At 38.3% G+C, this 18,293-nt stretch overlaps 1 protein-coding gene across 2 annotated transcripts in view; it reads left to right on the forward strand.

Moving 5' to 3' along the window:
• Positions 1–1,472: 1,472 nt before the first annotated feature.
• Positions 1,473–18,293, forward strand: part of asic1b (acid sensing ion channel subunit 1b) — a 257,762-nt gene continuing 240,941 nt past the window's right edge. The window contains exon 1 of one of the 2 annotated variants that reach the window (XM_088423596.1): positions 1,473–2,594. In XM_088423596.1, the coding sequence (XP_088279722.1) occupies positions 2,233–2,594 (362 nt within the window). In that variant the 5' untranslated portion in view covers positions 1,473–2,232. The remainder of the gene's footprint in view (positions 2,595–18,293) is intronic. The other variant, XM_088423595.1, reaches the window with a different exon arrangement.

Genomic DNA, 18,293 nt, shown 5'->3' on the forward strand with positions numbered 1-18,293 from the left:
TGATGAGTGGCTAAGGTCTGAATATAGGTAACTAAAAAGTTAAATCATTGAAATTTAGCTTGAAACTGTGGCACATTAAATGGTGACAAGTGTGTGCTGACTTCTTTTTAGCATGAATTCTGAACACAGAATTTTTTTTCATGAATGAGATGTCAATCATGGTGTAACATTAAATGGCGTCATCGTTTGGTTAGAAGCAAAGTTCAGTTAAATTGGGTTTGAAATGCAACTTATCAACAATTCAATAAACTAAATCAATTATGATCTCAACTTTTATTTCGGTGCATTTCTAAAGTTTAACTATACTATACGTTGTATACATCCAATCAAGTTGCCCCGTCCTCCAATAAGCAGTGAGTCCACACCCCTCTCCTCCATCCAGACCAACCACTTCCGGTAGGGAAAGTTAGCATGCTCTTTTTCTTCTTTTTTTTGTGCTGCTTTTTAGTGTATGCTTTTGATGTGTGCTCATTTTTATTGTGTGCTCCTCTCTTGTAAGGTGTCAGGTTTTTTTTCTTGCTTTGATGTTTGTTTATGTGATTTACACTGAAGGGCCACCATACTTTACGTATACATTGAAACGGGTTCTCAAACGTTTTGCAGTCAGAGACCCCTTATTGAAAGCAAATTTTGTAAGGACCCCCACTACAAATTTTTTTTTGAAAACAAAACAAAAAATCATTTAAGCCAAACAGATTTTTATTCACTGACAGATTTAATTTGACGCGTATATTTGTTACTTTTCAGCTGTACTGAAGTTTACAAAATAAAAAATGCAATTTGAACACCTCCTTATAACAAACCAGGTAAATTTTCAAATTTTTGGTCAAAAACAGCATTGTTAAATGAAATACTGTTTTAGCTTTGTTGACTTTTTCGCCTCGTTAGCTAGCAATTATAAACACAAAACACATTTTAATCAATTTAAAAATTATTACATTTTTAAAAATATAATAATTCATTAAATGCTAGGAACATGATTTCATATTTTTAACAGTCCAGACAATCGATACTCAAGTACATTAAAGACAATTTCCTGAATTGTCCTGAATTCCTGATACTCAAGTACATTAAAGACAATTTCCTGAAAGTTAAGTTTCAAATCGATACTTAGGTATATGGGATTGAATGTCTGGACTCTTAAAAAGATAATAAAAATGTGAAAATACATCCCTCGCATTGAATGTGTTAAACCGGGTGAATTGATTGCTTTATTTAAGAGTAATGAATAATTTCACATCTTGATATAAAAGAACATGAAATTAACACAAACATATATTCTACATATTATTCATTAATAACCAAAGTTATTTCACGGACCCTTGGAGTCAGGCCAAGGACCCCCGGGGGTCCGCAGACCCCACTTTGAGAACCACTGAACTGAAGAAAAAAAACGCTAACTCACATTGTTCCCTCTGACAGAGCTGTTATCGCGTTCAGGTTTAAAAGGCATGTCATTCAGGACGGAGTTGTATTGATGGTAGGTTTTGCTGGTTTGTGACTAGTCTGTGATGACACGGCATTTGACGTCGTCACCTAGTGGAAGTAGAGTCCCCTTGTAGTCTGTCTTCTTCCCACCGCCACTTTCCATTGATCGGACCACGTCGTCACAGCAGGCTCGGAGGTGGCCAAGGAAGAAGCGGACTGTTTCCGTCCAGCTGTCATTCTTTTTTCAAGCCAGCCGCAGCCTGCCAGGTGCACACACTCCTCCTCATCCTACTCCGGGATTTTTTGCATTCAAAGCGGTCTGATTAGCTGCATTGTGGAAGGCGGCGAGGGGGGTAACGTGAAGGATGCCAGAAAGCAAGCCGAGCCCAAACTGATGGTGTGACAGCTCGTAATGATGCAGCTGTTTCATGAACCAAGCTGGGGTTTCCTTTAAAAAAAAAAAAAAGAAAAAAAAGCATATATAATCCTCCAAAATCCATTATTAAAACCTCCGGACGTGTCAGGATTACTGTTGAGCATCGTTACGAGACGACACCGCCTCTTTCTCTTTTGCTCTGGCGAGGGAACTTGCCGAAGTGCGCGCTGCACCGCCTTCGTTTATCACTGATGCGTGAGCCCAGCTTAAGGATCGGCACTTAACTCCTCGAGCGTGGAACCGGGGGTTTCGATCAGGGCGTGAACTTGCCGACTTCCAGTCAGTCATCATTTAAGACTCCCGTTCACAAGCCAGTCACCCTTCAAGAAAGCTTTTCTCGCTTTATTTCCTTCGGGCTTCAGTCGAGCATGGATCACAAAGCGGACTCCGAGGACCTGGACTATGCGAGACCGGCTCCCATCGAGGTGTTCGCCAGCCGCTCCACGCTGCACGGCATCTCGCACATGTTCACGTACGAGCGCATGTGCGTCAAGCGCAGCCTGTGGATCCTCTTTTTCTTGGGCTCCGTGGGCGTGCTGGCTCTGGTATGCGTGGACCGCGTGCACTTGTACTTCCAGTACCCGCACATCACCAAGCTGGACGAAGTGGCCGCGCCGCTCATGGAGTTCCCAGCGGTCACCTTCTGCAACCTGAACGCCTTCCGTTTCAGTCGGGTGACGCGCAACGATCTGTACCACGCCGGCGAGTTACTGGCCTTGCTCAACGGCAGGTGCGTACGTGCCGGTGCACACACTTGACTTAATATAGGATGTCCAAAGTCAGTCTTGAGGGCCATTTGCAGCTACTGCACTTTTCTTAATTGGCTCCAGGTTATTCTAATAGAGTGGTATCTTGTCGTAGTAACACAGACAAGTGTTTCTGTTTTTTTGCCATGTCGTCACTCAGGTTTCCAAGTTTAGTTTAACTGCCAAACATTAACCCTGGAGAACCCAGGAATCCCTTTCTTCTAACAAAATATCATAAGAAACTGACCCCATGGGTTCCTTTAAACAGATAAAAGAATAAAGGAAATTAAAACAATGACATCACTTGCCTTGGGGAAATGTGCAAACACTCACTGCACCACTCCATAGAATGGCATAAGTTGTGATGTAAATAATAACTCTACCAAATTGGAACAATTTCAGTAAATATACCTAATGAAGCTTCTGAAGACACTTTGTTTCCCACCAAAATGTAAGTATACAACATCTAATAGTTTAACACCACATTCATCCACGGAATTCATCATTATATAGTTCTTAGCCACTAATTATTACAGCAATTACAGTCAAAAATGCAAGATATACAGTAAATAGAAAAGTGTCTCTTGATATTGATATTTGAACACATACGTATGATTCATCCATACAACGTCACCAAACAATGACATTATTCATAAGCATATATTCTTTTATCATCTGGAAAAAACAAAACAAAACAAAAACTAGTATTGCCTCATCTCATTGAGTAGGTTTGAAAGTCGGTACAAGTCTCCTAAAAGCCACAACCATTTTTTTTTAATGGAAATGATCACACTGTGTTGGAGGAACACATAATACGTACACGGAACCCCAGCATAGTAGTATATTTATTTATTTGCAGTTTTTTAGAGAACATATCCTCAGTTGTTTCCCGAAAGACTCAACTTCTAGCGGATGTTGTGCTTGTGTAAAATGATATCTAAAGTAAAAATATTGCTTTGGGTCTTGCATGAGGCATCTCCTGCCAACAGAAGTGAGAGGAGGAGCAGCATTTAGTCAAGCCCTTGTTCTCTATCTCCCGCAAATAACCATGGAGCATCCAGAGTAGTAGAAGCAGAAGAAATACAAGTGAGGCTCATTGTTGGCTTATAACTACAGTGCTTTGCGGTTGCAAACATTTTTATACTGGTGAATGACTTGGAAGATGCATTTACGAACACTAAACACAAGCCCGACGACAGCTTCAGGTCTGGACTGTCTATCGTACTGTTCCATGTCACGGTTATGGAATTTGTTTGCTTGTTGACCACAAACAGAGGAGTTTGTCTTATCTGAACAGGTTTACTATTAACCATTGCTGGCCTGTACATTTTCTGATCTTTTGAAGACAAAACATGACTGTAACCAACTCCCTCTACAACTCAGGCTAATTGTTACTCTTAATTTTCCGAAGCATTTAGTAGTCAACTTTGAAGAGGGGAAAGGGGAAACGATTAAATTATGCCCAATTTTTAGTATATAGGTACACCGTTCTACATGCAAAGATGTTTGTAGTTGATGTTGCGCACTTTGCTTCATTAAACTCGACTGCCTTATTCAGCTCATTAATGAAAATATACAGTCGCTTTAAATGTGGCAACATGCAAATCCCGCCCATTATTGAACCAGCCGTCATACAAAAAAATGGAAAAATACTGCATATTATGCCATTTTTAGGTATGAACGTATAATGCAAAGCCACTTTTTGTTGACCTTCTACAGCCATACTCAAAACATTAGAGTGTTGTATATCTTCATAAATGGGCTAGACATGTCAAATTTGAAATAATACTTATAATACTCAACGTAATACTTTATAATACTCAATGTAAATGACTAAACCCCTTTTCAAGAAGTATAACATCAACGGATACCGGTACTTTGTTTTTTGGGCATTTTCACCTTTAAATTCAATATATTTCCATGATTTTCATTTTAATTTGGTCAAGTTTATGTATGGACTACAGTGAGTACACAGTTTGTTTCATCTATTATTAACCTCTGGGGGAAATTTTGCCCCAACCCAGGATTTTAGATGTTTTTGATGTGGGATATCAAAGGAAAAGCATACGAAAAATCCTATTAGGAGGCCATCCTACCATCCCTCTTAAATATAAATGCTTACAAACGGAAGGTTGAGTGGTACACCCTGCAGATGTCAAATTTAGCCTATTAAGCTCATTAAGTGTGAAATTTGCAGCATTGAATAGCTGTTAACATATTCTTTTCTCACTATGGGAACACACACACACACACACACAAAAAAAAAAAAAAATATATATATATATATATATATATATACATATATATATATATATATATATATATATATATATATATATATATATATATATATATATATATATATATATATATATATACATATGTGTGTGTGTGTGTGTGTGTGTGTAAATATACATGTGTGTGGATAGGGCTGATGCCACTGAATATTTTGAGGGGTTAAAAGTAAAAATATATTTATGTTTGACAATGTTATAACCCTTTCAAAGTCAGCCAGTTTTGTGATAATAAGGCCAGGTTAGTGAAAAGTCCCTGGAAACCCAGGAGTTAATTTATAAATTAAAAATGCTCTGACCCTTTATGGCCACTATAAATCATGCTCAAAAATGAACTCAGCAGTCACCGAATGTACGTAAATCAGTACACAATGTGCAAAAAGGAAGCTTTTATCCATTTATACGATCATGTTTGTTACCTTGTATGTCTGTATTTTTTTTAAAACATTTTACAAAGCACATGATGTAAATGAACATCTTGGTTACAATTTACATAAAACAGCTCTCAATTTATTATCATGCATATTTATAGATCTATTCATGCCTTTGCATCAATTTGCATACATCTCTGACCATGCATAATGTAAACATTTGTTAGCACAAATTCAACATCTTGTCATTCACATAAACCAGATGTGTGACATGTAACATGTACCTGATATCTGGCCATGGTCATTCGTGCATAGCAGTCTTCTTCCTGCTCATCATCCACTTCTTCCTCCCACCCCACCTCCAGCCATTTGTCTAGTGCCGAGCAGATCAAAACAAATCTGAGCCAGACACTGAGGTTTTACCTCCAGGGAAGCCCATCTGTGGGAATTTATTTTTAAAGCACCAAATCACAACAAAGGTTATCTCAGGACGCATTTGTGCATGCCCATTTGAAGAATGTGCTTTTCTACTATGCAAGTTTTGTCAAATCTGCCATCAGACAGACTCAAGGCTCACTGACTGTGGCAGCTTTCGGCAGCAAACAACAAAGTACTAGCGTAACACAGTTTCTGGAGTACTAGGTCGAGTGCAGAGCTCTGCCAAAATCGAGCAATTCAATTTGGATCAGCACCAAACTGTACGCTTTCATAGATAGCATCTGTATATGTCTGCATTGTCATCAATATGCATGCTTGCTAGTCACTGAGAAATGAAAGAACTTGAAAATTGAATCACAATCTACAAAGAAAAGTGTCACGTGTCAGGTACATTTGTACATGTGTTGTATTTTGTCTTGTCACTTTTGAGCCTGATGTTTCCCTTCTGGTCAAAATCAGCAAAGTCCCAATTTTTGGATGCGTCGGTAACGTCATCCTTAGTGATTTTCAGGTGGTGTGCGTTTGCCATCCTTGACCTCCTGGGAAAATGGTTATGGTGGCTATCGTCATAAATGTCAAACCTGTTCAGTATTTAAGACCACTAAACTGTGAGTCAAGATTCAAGAATCAAGTCAAGACCTGAATACGGCATTTTTGCCAAACACAAATGAGTTGAGTTTATTTAATGTGCCCCACACATCATTCTCCACAGTAAAAATGAGAAAAGTATTGACAAGAAACCGTGTCTTGTACTAGTTAAGCTATTACATCAGTTCTTTTTGAAGACTAGAGACTTGCTTAAAAAAAAGAAATAAACCGTTTCTGTACCTTAATCTTAAGGGTTTTTTTTCTCATTGACATCAATGTAACAAATAGAACACAAAAAGCATTTGTGTAAATGCAGTGTGTGAAGAGGTATTACTTAACCCTTGGGGGCTTGTGAAAAACATAGTACAGTGGGCCCCCGGTTACGAACCCCCTGTCATACGTCATTTTCATCTTACGACGTGGACTACAGCGTTTTTTTGTCCCCCTCTTATGGAAAAACCTTTCGTCTTACGAACCATCCAACATGCCGGTCAGTGTGTCCGCACTATTTTTTTGCTTTGCTGCATCAACAAAAACAACTTTTATCGCATGTCGCGTAAATGCCGATATGCTATTGGTCGATTAAGGCAGTCACGGAGATGCCGATATGCTATTGGCCGGCGTCACGCCAATCACAGAAATGCCGATATGCTATTGGCCGAACTCCCTCACCTTGCTTGATGGCACAAGCTGGTCCGTGTGTTGTGAAGACTTTGCAAACTTTTATCTGTTAGACATGGCTTCTAAAATTGCAAGTGGCGGTAAAGGAAGAAGTAAGAGGATGATGACAATAGAAACGAAGCAGGAGATAATAAAACAACACGAAGGAGGCGCACGCATAGTTAACCTTGCTAGTGAGTATGGCCGTAACCGCTCGACAATCGGTACAATTCTCAAGAACAAGGAAACCATTAAAACAAGCAAGTCAAGGGCATGACTTTCCTTGCCTGGGGACGAACCTCGGTCAACAACAAAATGGAGAGGCTTCTTCTATTATGGATTAAAGAGAAGGAAATTGCCGGTGATATATTCTCGTTCAAAAAAAGTTCATTTAAAAATAAGTTCTCATTTAAAAAAGTTCTCGTTTAAACAAAAAAAGTCCTTGTTTAAAAAAAGTTCTCGTTTGAAAAAAGTTCTTGTTTTAGAAAAAAAAAAATCTGTGGGTTCGTCTCTGCTCCCCTTTGCCTCCACCCACCACCAGCTCAAGTCACGTCACCCCAAAGATAAATGTCATTTTTCCTTTGTATATTTATGTTATTTAATTTAACTGTACAGTAGATTATGTTACTAATTTTTAATATGTGTATAAAGTCGTGATGTTTTTACCTAAGGTTTTTGCACGCGTTGCATGCATTCAATAATTAACATAGGTTTGGATTACCCGTCATACGGTGATTTTGAGTTATGAGCCTAGCCGCTGAACAGATTACGGTCGTAACACGGGGGCCCACTGTACACATTCTATTTTTCTTCCAAAAATTGTCACTGCTTTTGAAGTGTCATAGCACAACCATTTATGGATATATTTTTACTTTCAACCACTCAAAACATTCATTGTCGCTAGACCTCTTCATACATATCAAGTTTAAAAAAAATCTAATGACGGATTTCCCTTTTCTGGACAATAATAGAATTTTGCTAAAAGAAAAACTAACGATGTTGTACACACACACGCACACACACACACACACACACACACACACCCATATATATATATATACAGTGGTACCTCGGTCCTCGAACGCCTCTATACTCGACCAAATCGGTGCTCGACCAAAAAAATCAAGTAGGTAATGCATCGGACCTCGATCAGATTTTCGGTTCTCGACTAGCCGAGCCTAGCCGAGCCAAGCCGAGCCGACCCGAACGCGCTCCTCGGCCCTTCTCGGCCAGCGGGTAAGCGCCAGTTCAACTCAGACCGCCAGCGGAGTAAGACGTTTGTTCGAGTATTTCTTCCCGGATTTAAACTTTTTCGTGTTGCTCTAGCCCTTAATAATGGGTCCAAAGAAAGACAGTGATAAGGGGAAGGCAAAGAGGAAAACAATGAGGACCACTATTGAACCGAAGAAGGAAATTATAGCAAAATATGAACGCGGTGTACCTCGCGTCGCCGTTAGCTAGCGTCATCATGGAAGGAGTAACTCCCTCCCGTCCTCTCCACATCCATTCCTGTATGCCATCAACCACTCTCCAAAACGTAAGTAAATTATACAAAATGGTTTATAATGCTTTATTTATCTTTATCTTTATCATGTACTGCTTGTGCACATTTACTTGTGCACACATACTTTCCATTATTTCTTATGGGAAAATTGCTTTCGGTGTTCGAACAAATCGGTGCTCGACCACCACCTCAGAACGGATTATGGTCGAGTACCGAGGTACCACTGTATATATATATATATATATATATATATATATATATATATATATATATATATATATATATATATATATATATAGCATTTTTTTTTTTTAAAACTTTCATATGACATAGTTCGAGCGTTGGATATGTCATTAAGTCATAGCAACAGAATATGTTTATGCATGCCCAGTTTTTGACGAGGGCAATTTATCACTCCACATGACACATCACCATGTTTGGACAAAAATGGCTGTTTTTGAGGTGTCATAACAAAGGCACTTATGAATATATTTTATATTTTTAATTGCTTAAAAAAACACACCCACATAGCCCCCTTTATGGTCAATAATAGCATAATTTAGCTAATAGCAAAACTAAGTATGTTCTATGTATACATATATAAATAAAATATATTTGAATCATTTCATATGACATAGTTTGAGCATTAAATATGTCAGTTAGTCATAATAACAGAATATATTTATGCATATATTAAAAAAAAAAAAAAACAAACATCCTGAACTGAAAACATCCGCATTCAATAACAATCGTTTTCAATCATCCATCCATCCATTTTCGAGAGCTGCATATCATCACAAGGGTCACAGGCTTGCTGGTGCCTATACCAGCTGGCTTCGGGCAATAAGTGGGGGAACTGCTTGCTAGCCAATTGCAGGTCACACAGAGAGGAACAACCATTTACGCACTCAGTCCCACCTAAGGGCAATTTAATATGTCCAATACTACACCTGCCATCCAGTACTCGGGTACCTGAACTGTGAGGCGGACATTCTAGTGTGCCACCATGTGTATATATATATATATATATATATATATATATATATATATATATATATATATATATATATATATATATATATATATATATATATATATATATATATATACACAGTATATTTAATCAAGCGCTCTGGTAATGCAAGGCCAGGTTTTTCAGTTTTATATTATTTTCAAGTAAGCAGAAAACAACTTCAATAAATGCTGTCATATATGAAATGTGATTATGCAGACATTTTATGTTTCTGTGTAGAACTTGTGTGTCTTTTTATGAAGTTGATCAAAGTTGTATTGGTCAGTCCATCACTCCTGAGTGTTTTCAAGGACTTCTGTCTCCACTTCCTTATGTGGTCCTTCTTGCTGCCATAAAAGGAAAACTCACTATGTGCTCTTGCAGCAATGCACATTGTTTATCCTCATGCTGCCCTGAACTGAAAATATATTGTTCTCCACACCAGGCGCAGTCATGGTTCAAAAAGACACCTGAGCACAAGTCACCTGTCACATATACAACAACCAAGTCCAAATAAAAAGCAAAGTTTTGCTGAGCTTAATCAATGAGATAATTACTTTGTTTTTTTCATTTCCGTGACGTATAGCTAACGTGCTGATTTGCATTTCCTGGCTAGGAGCCAATCAAAGTGATTGTCACCAACATTGCTTTGCATTTTGAAGTTGTATTCAGGAATCATTACTTGATTACAACTTTCCTCGCTCTCACAACCCAGAAGCTTGTATCTCAGTTGTCTTAAACACACATCAAAGTGCCAGGATCGAGTATCGAGGAGCTACCGCTGGTTTGTGGAAAGTCTTGTAATGTTTCGAGGGTGACCTAGGAACATGGGTGTGTACCAACTGTACTGTAAATGATACCTGACTTTAGATTAAAATTGTAATGTTTGTGTCATCTCTTTAATTTGAGTTCAAATATTGGAGTTTTACTGAGTGTCTGTTAAGCTCTTGATCCCCAAAAAGAGTGGCAGTCTGTCAGTAAAACAGGTGAACAGGTGAGGTTTGTCCTCAATCGGTGGGCTGTTATCAGTGATGTAAAATTATATTTTTGTGATAGATCATTTGATTTTTTTTGGTGGCACGGTGCAAGAATGGTTAGCATGTTTGCCTCACAGTTTCGAGGCTGTCGGTTTGCTTCCGGCTACGGTCTTCCTTTTTCTATATTGCATGTTCTTCCCATGCCTGCGTGCTTTCTCTCCTGGTAGCCTGGTTTGTTAGTGCACTCCAAACACATGCATTGTTGGTAAACTGGATATTTTGAATTTTCCTTAGATGTGTTTGCGAGTGTGATTGGTTGTTTTTCTTTTTGTGCCCAGTGATTGACTGCCAACCCCTTCAGGGTACACCAGCACACCTGTGACCCTTGTGAGGATAAGTGGTCAAGATAATGGATGGATAGATTTTTTTCCTCCCATGTTTTTCTTGAGACTTGAAGTGCTTCAAACGGAGATTGAGGCTTTTACGAAATGGCCTAAAAGTCATATCAAGGCACTAAATTCATTTTATTTTTAAGTTTACATCATTTGAATGCAAAAAGATAATAGTTAGGTTCATTTCTCTACATCGCTTCATTCAAATTTTGGACTTTATATCACATTTGAAGAGAGTACCCAAGCGCACAAGTAAGTAAGCTGTCAAGTTGTCTTTATTGATTGCCTCGGAATTGCTGACTAGCAGGATGGCTGCAGCAGTGGTGGATGTTCGGAGGCAAGGCGTGTCGATGCATGGACAGACTTGCGTGACCAGCGAGCAGACGGGTGGGCCATAACAGGCTAGGTTGGTGCACGATCAGGCAAGCAAGGATGGCAAGTAGGTGGAAGGTCGGGAACAGGCGGGGTCGGTACACTGGCAGATAGGAGTGGCAGGTGATCAGAGACAGACTAGGTCGGTACACGTGTTGAGTGGAGTGGACGGCAGGAAGGCGGGAGGTCAGAGACAGGCTAGGTCAGAACACGTGTGGACAGGCAGGGATGAGTGCTGTAGAGCTCGTCATAGTTGAGCAAGATAATCTGGCGAGTTCTGTGGGATGGATGAATAGATGGATAATAATAATAATAATAATAATAATAATAATAATAATAATAATAATAATAATAATAATAATTAATAAGCCCAAGCACATTTTGAGAATGCGGACGAACAAACATCTTTAGTGACCCCTGGGCAACCTGGAGGGCTTATAAAAGCCAACGTCGCCTGGAACCTGTGGAAATGTGGAAAGGGAGATTCCATCAAAGGCTTATACTGTAGATCCGGCGTTACATCTATGACTGTTGTTCTTTTTTGCCCTGCCGGGCCTCTAAACACCAAACGATACATCACTCAGCAGCGATAATGATTTGGGAGCAGTGGGTTGCCACTACTGAATGAATGTAGAGGAAACACCGCAGCAGAAGCATTTATAACCTACAACATTTTAAAATACTTATGTCAGAACTGAATATTTTATTCAAAAAAAGACTGTAGTGTAATTTTAATTGACTTAAATGTACTGTACTTACAAGACAAGTAGTTGTTAGTCTGAATGTTAACATTTGCATGACAGGAGTCTCTCTAAAGGAAGATTTTGCTTGTTGCAAGCTCCGTTTTTATATTTTATAACCCATGTTTGTTTTGGAGGCAAGGAAGGAAGGTGAGGCTTGTAAAAGTCACATGAGTCGCACTGTGAGTGCAAAGCAATGTTTTGACACCTGTCTCGCTTGCTGCCGGCCCACTTTGAGAATACGCCAGCAACATGGCGCAAACACGCAAAACCTTTCAAGGCTCTCTGGCATCTTGGGCTAACCTTTTATCCCCAACAACAGTGTATTTTTTTTCACTGTGTAAAAATGTTTTTAAACAATATTAGAGACAACAGTTGAGTAGAAACAAGGGTAACAAGACAGGAACATAAAATTGTATAGTGTAGGACAAAATGTAGTGTGAAAACTCATTGCAAGATTTGTAATAACCTCACAATGGTAAACAACAGATATTTGCAATTGAATCATTTGAGCCGTTTGTCTTATTTCTAGGAGAAGATGTGTGCCTATGTGTGTGGGTGTGCACACACACGCACGTGTGTGTGTGGATAATGTATTATGTGTACACTTGTGACTATGTGCATGTTGTCCAGAATAATGTTGAGTTTGATGTAACGATACAATCGATACAATCATAACGAGTAATGACAATAGAGAAAATTCACATATAAATTGGAGCTGTAAACAAATGTTTCTGATTTTCATGCTCTGGTTTTTCTTGAGAGCCAAGTGGATGAGGTTCTTTGATTTCCACTTCCTTAGGATATATTTTTAATGTAAGTTATGGCAACAATGAGAAATGTGCAGTATTGCATCTTTTTGGTAGGCCAGTGGTTCTCAAACCTTTTTACAAGTAAGAAGTAAAAAAAATACTTGGCTTTCTAAGTACTGTACCACCATCATGATCAAGACTGACATTCAGTACTGTCGTACTCCTAATCCTGAAAATCAAAACAGAGAGTGTATTGCCAGGAAGTATATCTGACATGGCGATTCACTGTAATTTTATCCAGGTTGAATGCTGCACTTTCAGGGTTTATCATTTACTAAAAGGAATTTGATATGCAAGATCTTGTCAGGTTACATTTACTTTACCTCAATTCAAATAGCTAACAAATGCAAGGGAATGGTGGGTGATAGACTCACACATCATCTTTTCTTCTTCTTTACAGTTTGGCTTGATATCAATTTAAGACAATTACCTTAAGTCAGGTGTTGAGATCCCATTGAAAACCTCCCGAAACATTGTTGGTTGTGTTTGAATTGGCCAACATTTCTTGTGCCAAATTAGAAGCGCAAATTGAAGCCACGGATTCCATTTTCTCTCCTTTTCATATGACAGTAATTTTTTGGGAAAAATGGCAAATTCCCACTTCAAATATAGGGGGACAAAATTAAAGATTCAGTAAAATTGTACCTTATTAGTTAAAGACAAATCATTTTAAAATATTCTGTAATGTACCTGTGCTGTGATTCTTTTGAGTATCACGAGAAGAGCCTGTATACCACAAGTAGTACTATTTCCACTTTTTTTTTTTTTTGACTCAGATTTGGCTGAAGGTTGCCCTTTTCAGTTTTGACGTGTGAGATGATAATATGTCTATTAGTGAATGACAATAACATGAATTATTGTCCTCTCATCAATCTAATGATGATAGTGAAGGGGTAAATAATTGTATCACAGATCATGTGAATCCCATAGGGAACATTTTAGATTAGAGGCACATCTATGCTGGCCATAGTACACTAAATAGCCATGGAGGAAATGCTGGTGGAGCACTTCCTTTGCCTCCTCATCACAATATTGGATGTTTTTAAATCCCCTGCTGACGCTTGCTTCCCTCTACCCTCCCCATTGCTTTCATTTATTCTTTATATAATTATTATTATTTTTTTTAAATCTTCTGCCACACTTTGATCATTTCAGACTCTGGCCAGACGTGACCAACTCCAAATTCTCTACTGGCAAGTTTCAACACCTTAGTTTTCTCTTCACGTACACAGATGACAGTTCTCCTGCACAACGTTACAAGCTACAGCACATCCAAACAAGCATCTAGAAAACAACGATGTATTTTTAGCTTATTGATTCTCATGACCAGTGCGGATGCCCGAAGCACTGTCGGGCGTGTAACTTTTCTCTTACGCCCTCGCATGACATAAATCCACTATTCTGTTTTCATACATATTATAGTATTGCTGTCCAAGGAAAGTAACAGTACCAACAAAAGCCTTTGTTTAACAGCAGTGTATTTCAAATAAATAGCACAAGTGACTGTTTTACTCGACAGATTTAGTCCCATAAAGATAGATTTGTTTTGGCAGCTGTTGCAAGTATGTTATGCATACAGTACAGCAGTGATTCTCAAAGTGGGGCCCCCAGGGTCCGTGGCCACACTTCAGGGGCTCTGTGAAATAATTTGGGTTATTAATAAAAAAAAAAAAAAAAAAAAAAAAAATATATATATATATATATATATATATATATATATATATATATATATATATATATATATATATATATATATATATTTATATATATATATATATATATATATATATATATTGATTTGATTATATTTTATATTAAACTGTGAATGTATTCATGATTTTTCAATAAAGTAATCACTGCAACAAGTTTAATATATTTTAAAAAATTTACAAAATTTGAAATTTATCCACATAATCGATGTCATCATTAGAAAACTTAATTATTTTGTCACTAAATATTTAGCAACGACATATTTTGAGGAAATGGGCCAACTTTGTTATGAGGTGTGCAATATGCAATTTTTATTTTGTAAATTTTTCAGTATGGTTGAAATATAACAACTATACTTGTTATCAAATTGAATATGTTGGTGAAAAAAAATGCCACTTATGTTTGGCTTGAATGTTTTTTTTGTTTTTGTTTCCACAAACATTTGCAATGGGTCCTTGGAAAATTTGCTTACCTAAAAGGGGTCCCTGACTCCCTGCTGTACAGGATGCAAAAAGTCCATTTCACAATCCGAGAGGCATGCTCAGTTATTGCACCACTGCATCATGGTACATTTGTGATGGTGTTTCGTTTGTGTTGAAATTCTGTGAACACCATTTTCAGAAAAATTCAAAGATTGGTGTAACAAAATACTAGTTTTTGACAAGTTACCGTCACAACTATCGATCTTGGGGGAAAAAATGGCAAACCCACTGTGAGCAGGCTTTTTTTTGTGGTGAAGCATTGAAGAGTTGTCCTGTCGCAATGATTGTCTTTTCTCATGCACTGAACGAATTAAATGTAGAGATGTGCTGGTCGTGTGGTTGTCTCGACCTGTGACAAAAACTTGATGTCTATGATTTTCAGACTCTTATGTTGTTGTTTTGCTTGGCCTCGGCAACATCGGGCACTTCAATCAAAGGTTCTAGTGTTTGGTCTATGGAACATTTTTCAAAGATCTATGACGTACAACTTTCCTTAGCAAGTCTGGTCTCATTAGCGCCATCATCACTCACGCTGCTCTTTGCGTGATGACCTGACATTGAGGATATGTTTATAAATGTATCCAGGATTTCATTTGCTGCAGAGAGATGAGGTCACTGTTGAAATACATTACTTTGTCACACCGGTCCAGGAATCATTCTGACGAATCCCATATTTATAATGTCAACATCCATATAATAATAACATGTAAGTTTCTTTCATAACTTTAATTGACTATGGGATTCCATTTGTGGACCAAAATGCTTGTCAAGAAAATTTTCCTTTGAAATGAACAGAAATACAACTTATCTGTTCGAGCTGCAATACTGTTATCTTTACCTTTTATCAGTATAGTAAAAAAATAAATACAGTAAAACAAAGAAATAACACTGTTTTCCCGCCATAATTAAATTACTGATCAGTACATCAATCTTTGAATTAACGAGACAAGTATAATTTGTGCGACGCTATCACTATCACTGGTAAGCATTTTATCATATATATATATATATATATATATATATATATATATATATATATATATATATATATATATATATATATATATATATATATATATATATATATATATATATATATATAAACATATATAATGTTCCCCCTCTAAATCAAATTTAGAAAACTGATTTTAACCTGCATGCATCAAACGAATGCTGTTTGAAAAACCCGGAAATATACCTTTTTATTGCCAGCCACCTGCTCAAAACATTACGCTCAGAGGCTTTACCCCTGTCATGACTCAGCTCCGATTAAAAGTGTTTTAAAGTTCTTGTCTAGAAGGGCATTTCTGCCAGCTAACATTTTTTCTGCCAGTAAACATTTTTTCTTTTTATTTTATTTTTTGCTGGTTTGGCAAAACACTTAACAGGACAAACAGTAGCATTGACATGAAGCTGTCCAGTTCATTTTGACAGCAATGATGTATACATGTATGACTATAACTCTTCAGAAAAGCATTATTGCTTGCATTTTTACTGTAGATGTAGCTTAGATGGACTTATGCTGCAAAATGTCAACAGTAATGATAGAGGGAAATGATGTGGCACCCAACAAGTGGGCAACATACCAGGAAAACGACATTACACTTTTCTAAAAGGCTTTTGCAATCAACCTTTAATGCTATAACACATTTTCCATATAGTGAGCCAAAGCACACAGTTATTTTTACTTGAGAAAAAACAACACAAAAGAAAAGGCATAAATCATCTGATTTTGTGTCAAATGTATTGTACACTCTGCTATCTATGGGAAGTGCATTTGTTCTGCATGCCACTATGAACATGTTCACAACCCTGACAAAATCATGTTTTTAGCCTAGGATGATTAAAACCAAATGTCTCTCTTATTGTCTGAACAGTCACAAAGCACATGAAATCAGATTTTTGCGGCTCTGATTCAGACCACATTTGAGAGGTAGTTTCATATCGAATTTGATGATTGATAGATCTGTTTCAGCTTAAACCTCCAAACACAGAAATCAGTTCTGAGAGCGCCAAACGTGTGTGTGGAGCAGCATATTTTTCCTTGATGTATTCGGAAATATGCTCCAAGCGTGCACAAGACAGAGATGAGTGCTGAACCCCACCTAGTGGCCTAGATCACCAACTACCTGTCTGTCAAACCCCAAAATGTGCAACAGTGCACCTCCAGCATTGCAGTTCTGCTATTTTTGGATGATGCGGTGCTGTTGGCTTTCTCAGCCGTGACCTCCACCTCTCACTGGAGCAGTTCGCAGCAGAGTGTGAAGCGGCTGGGATGAAGATCAGCATCTCTAAATCTGAGACCATGGTCCTCAGTCAGGAAAGGGTGGAAAGTCCTCTCCGGGTCGGAGATGATGGCCTCGCCCATGTGGATGATTTCAAATATCTTGGGGTCCTGTTCACGAGTGAGGGAGGGATGGAACAGGAGATTGACAGGCAGATCGATGCAGCTGTGATGCAGACGCTATACCGGTCTGTCATGGTGAAGAGGGAGCTGAGCCAAAAGGCGATGCTTTAGCTCATCAAAAAGCTCTGTTGGAGCTTAAAAATACAGCGGACCCCGTGTTACAGCGATGTGGAATACTGAGTTTTTTCGTCCTCTCTTTATGGTATTTTCCCAGTTTTGCGACAAAACCAACTGTCATAACCCTAGGAGGTTGGCTGTATTTGCGTTGTTTTGTCTCTATCTGCAGGCGTTCTTATGTAATTGCAATTACTTTCTGTTGTGGTCTAACTGCCTCCATGCAACGTGTCATTACAATGCTGGTCTCCTCACAGAGATGCTGGTCTGCTATTGGTCGGCCTCCCTCATTTCAAAATGGTGGAATGTTAAACCGTATTTATAGTGCATTTTACTGCTTAATACAAACTTGAATGGGTTAGCCATGGGTTCCAAGATTGCTACTCCAGTGCCACTCAAAAGTAAATAAATCCTTTCTCTCATCTTATGCATGTATATTATATATACGTAGCACTGACTATACTATTTTGGTACCAATTTTTAATATGTATGTAAAATTTTGATGTTTTTACCTGGGGTTGTAAACGCATTAGGTATTTCACATAGGTTTGGATTGCCCGCCATACGGTGAATTCGCCTTACGAGCACTGTAATCCTAATCATTTAAAATAGGTGTGTTTAGGGACTTTCCCTTAGAAATAGGGTGAGAAGCTCGGTCATCCGAGATGGAGTCGATGTCAAGCCGCTGCTCCTCTGCTTTGGGAAGAGCCAGTTGAGGTGGCTCGGGCATCTGGTTAGGATGAGGTATTCCGGGCATGTCCCACTGGGAGGAGGCTTGGTCTCTCGGCTGGCTTGGGAACGCCTGGGGAT

Source organism: Hippichthys cyanospilos, chromosome 9 (genome assembly GCF_059441005.1).
Source record: "Hippichthys cyanospilos isolate Australia breed blue-spotted pipefish chromosome 9, RoL_Hcya_1.0, whole genome shotgun sequence".
Lineage (NCBI taxonomy): Eukaryota > Metazoa > Chordata > Actinopteri > Syngnathiformes > Syngnathidae > Hippichthys > Hippichthys cyanospilos.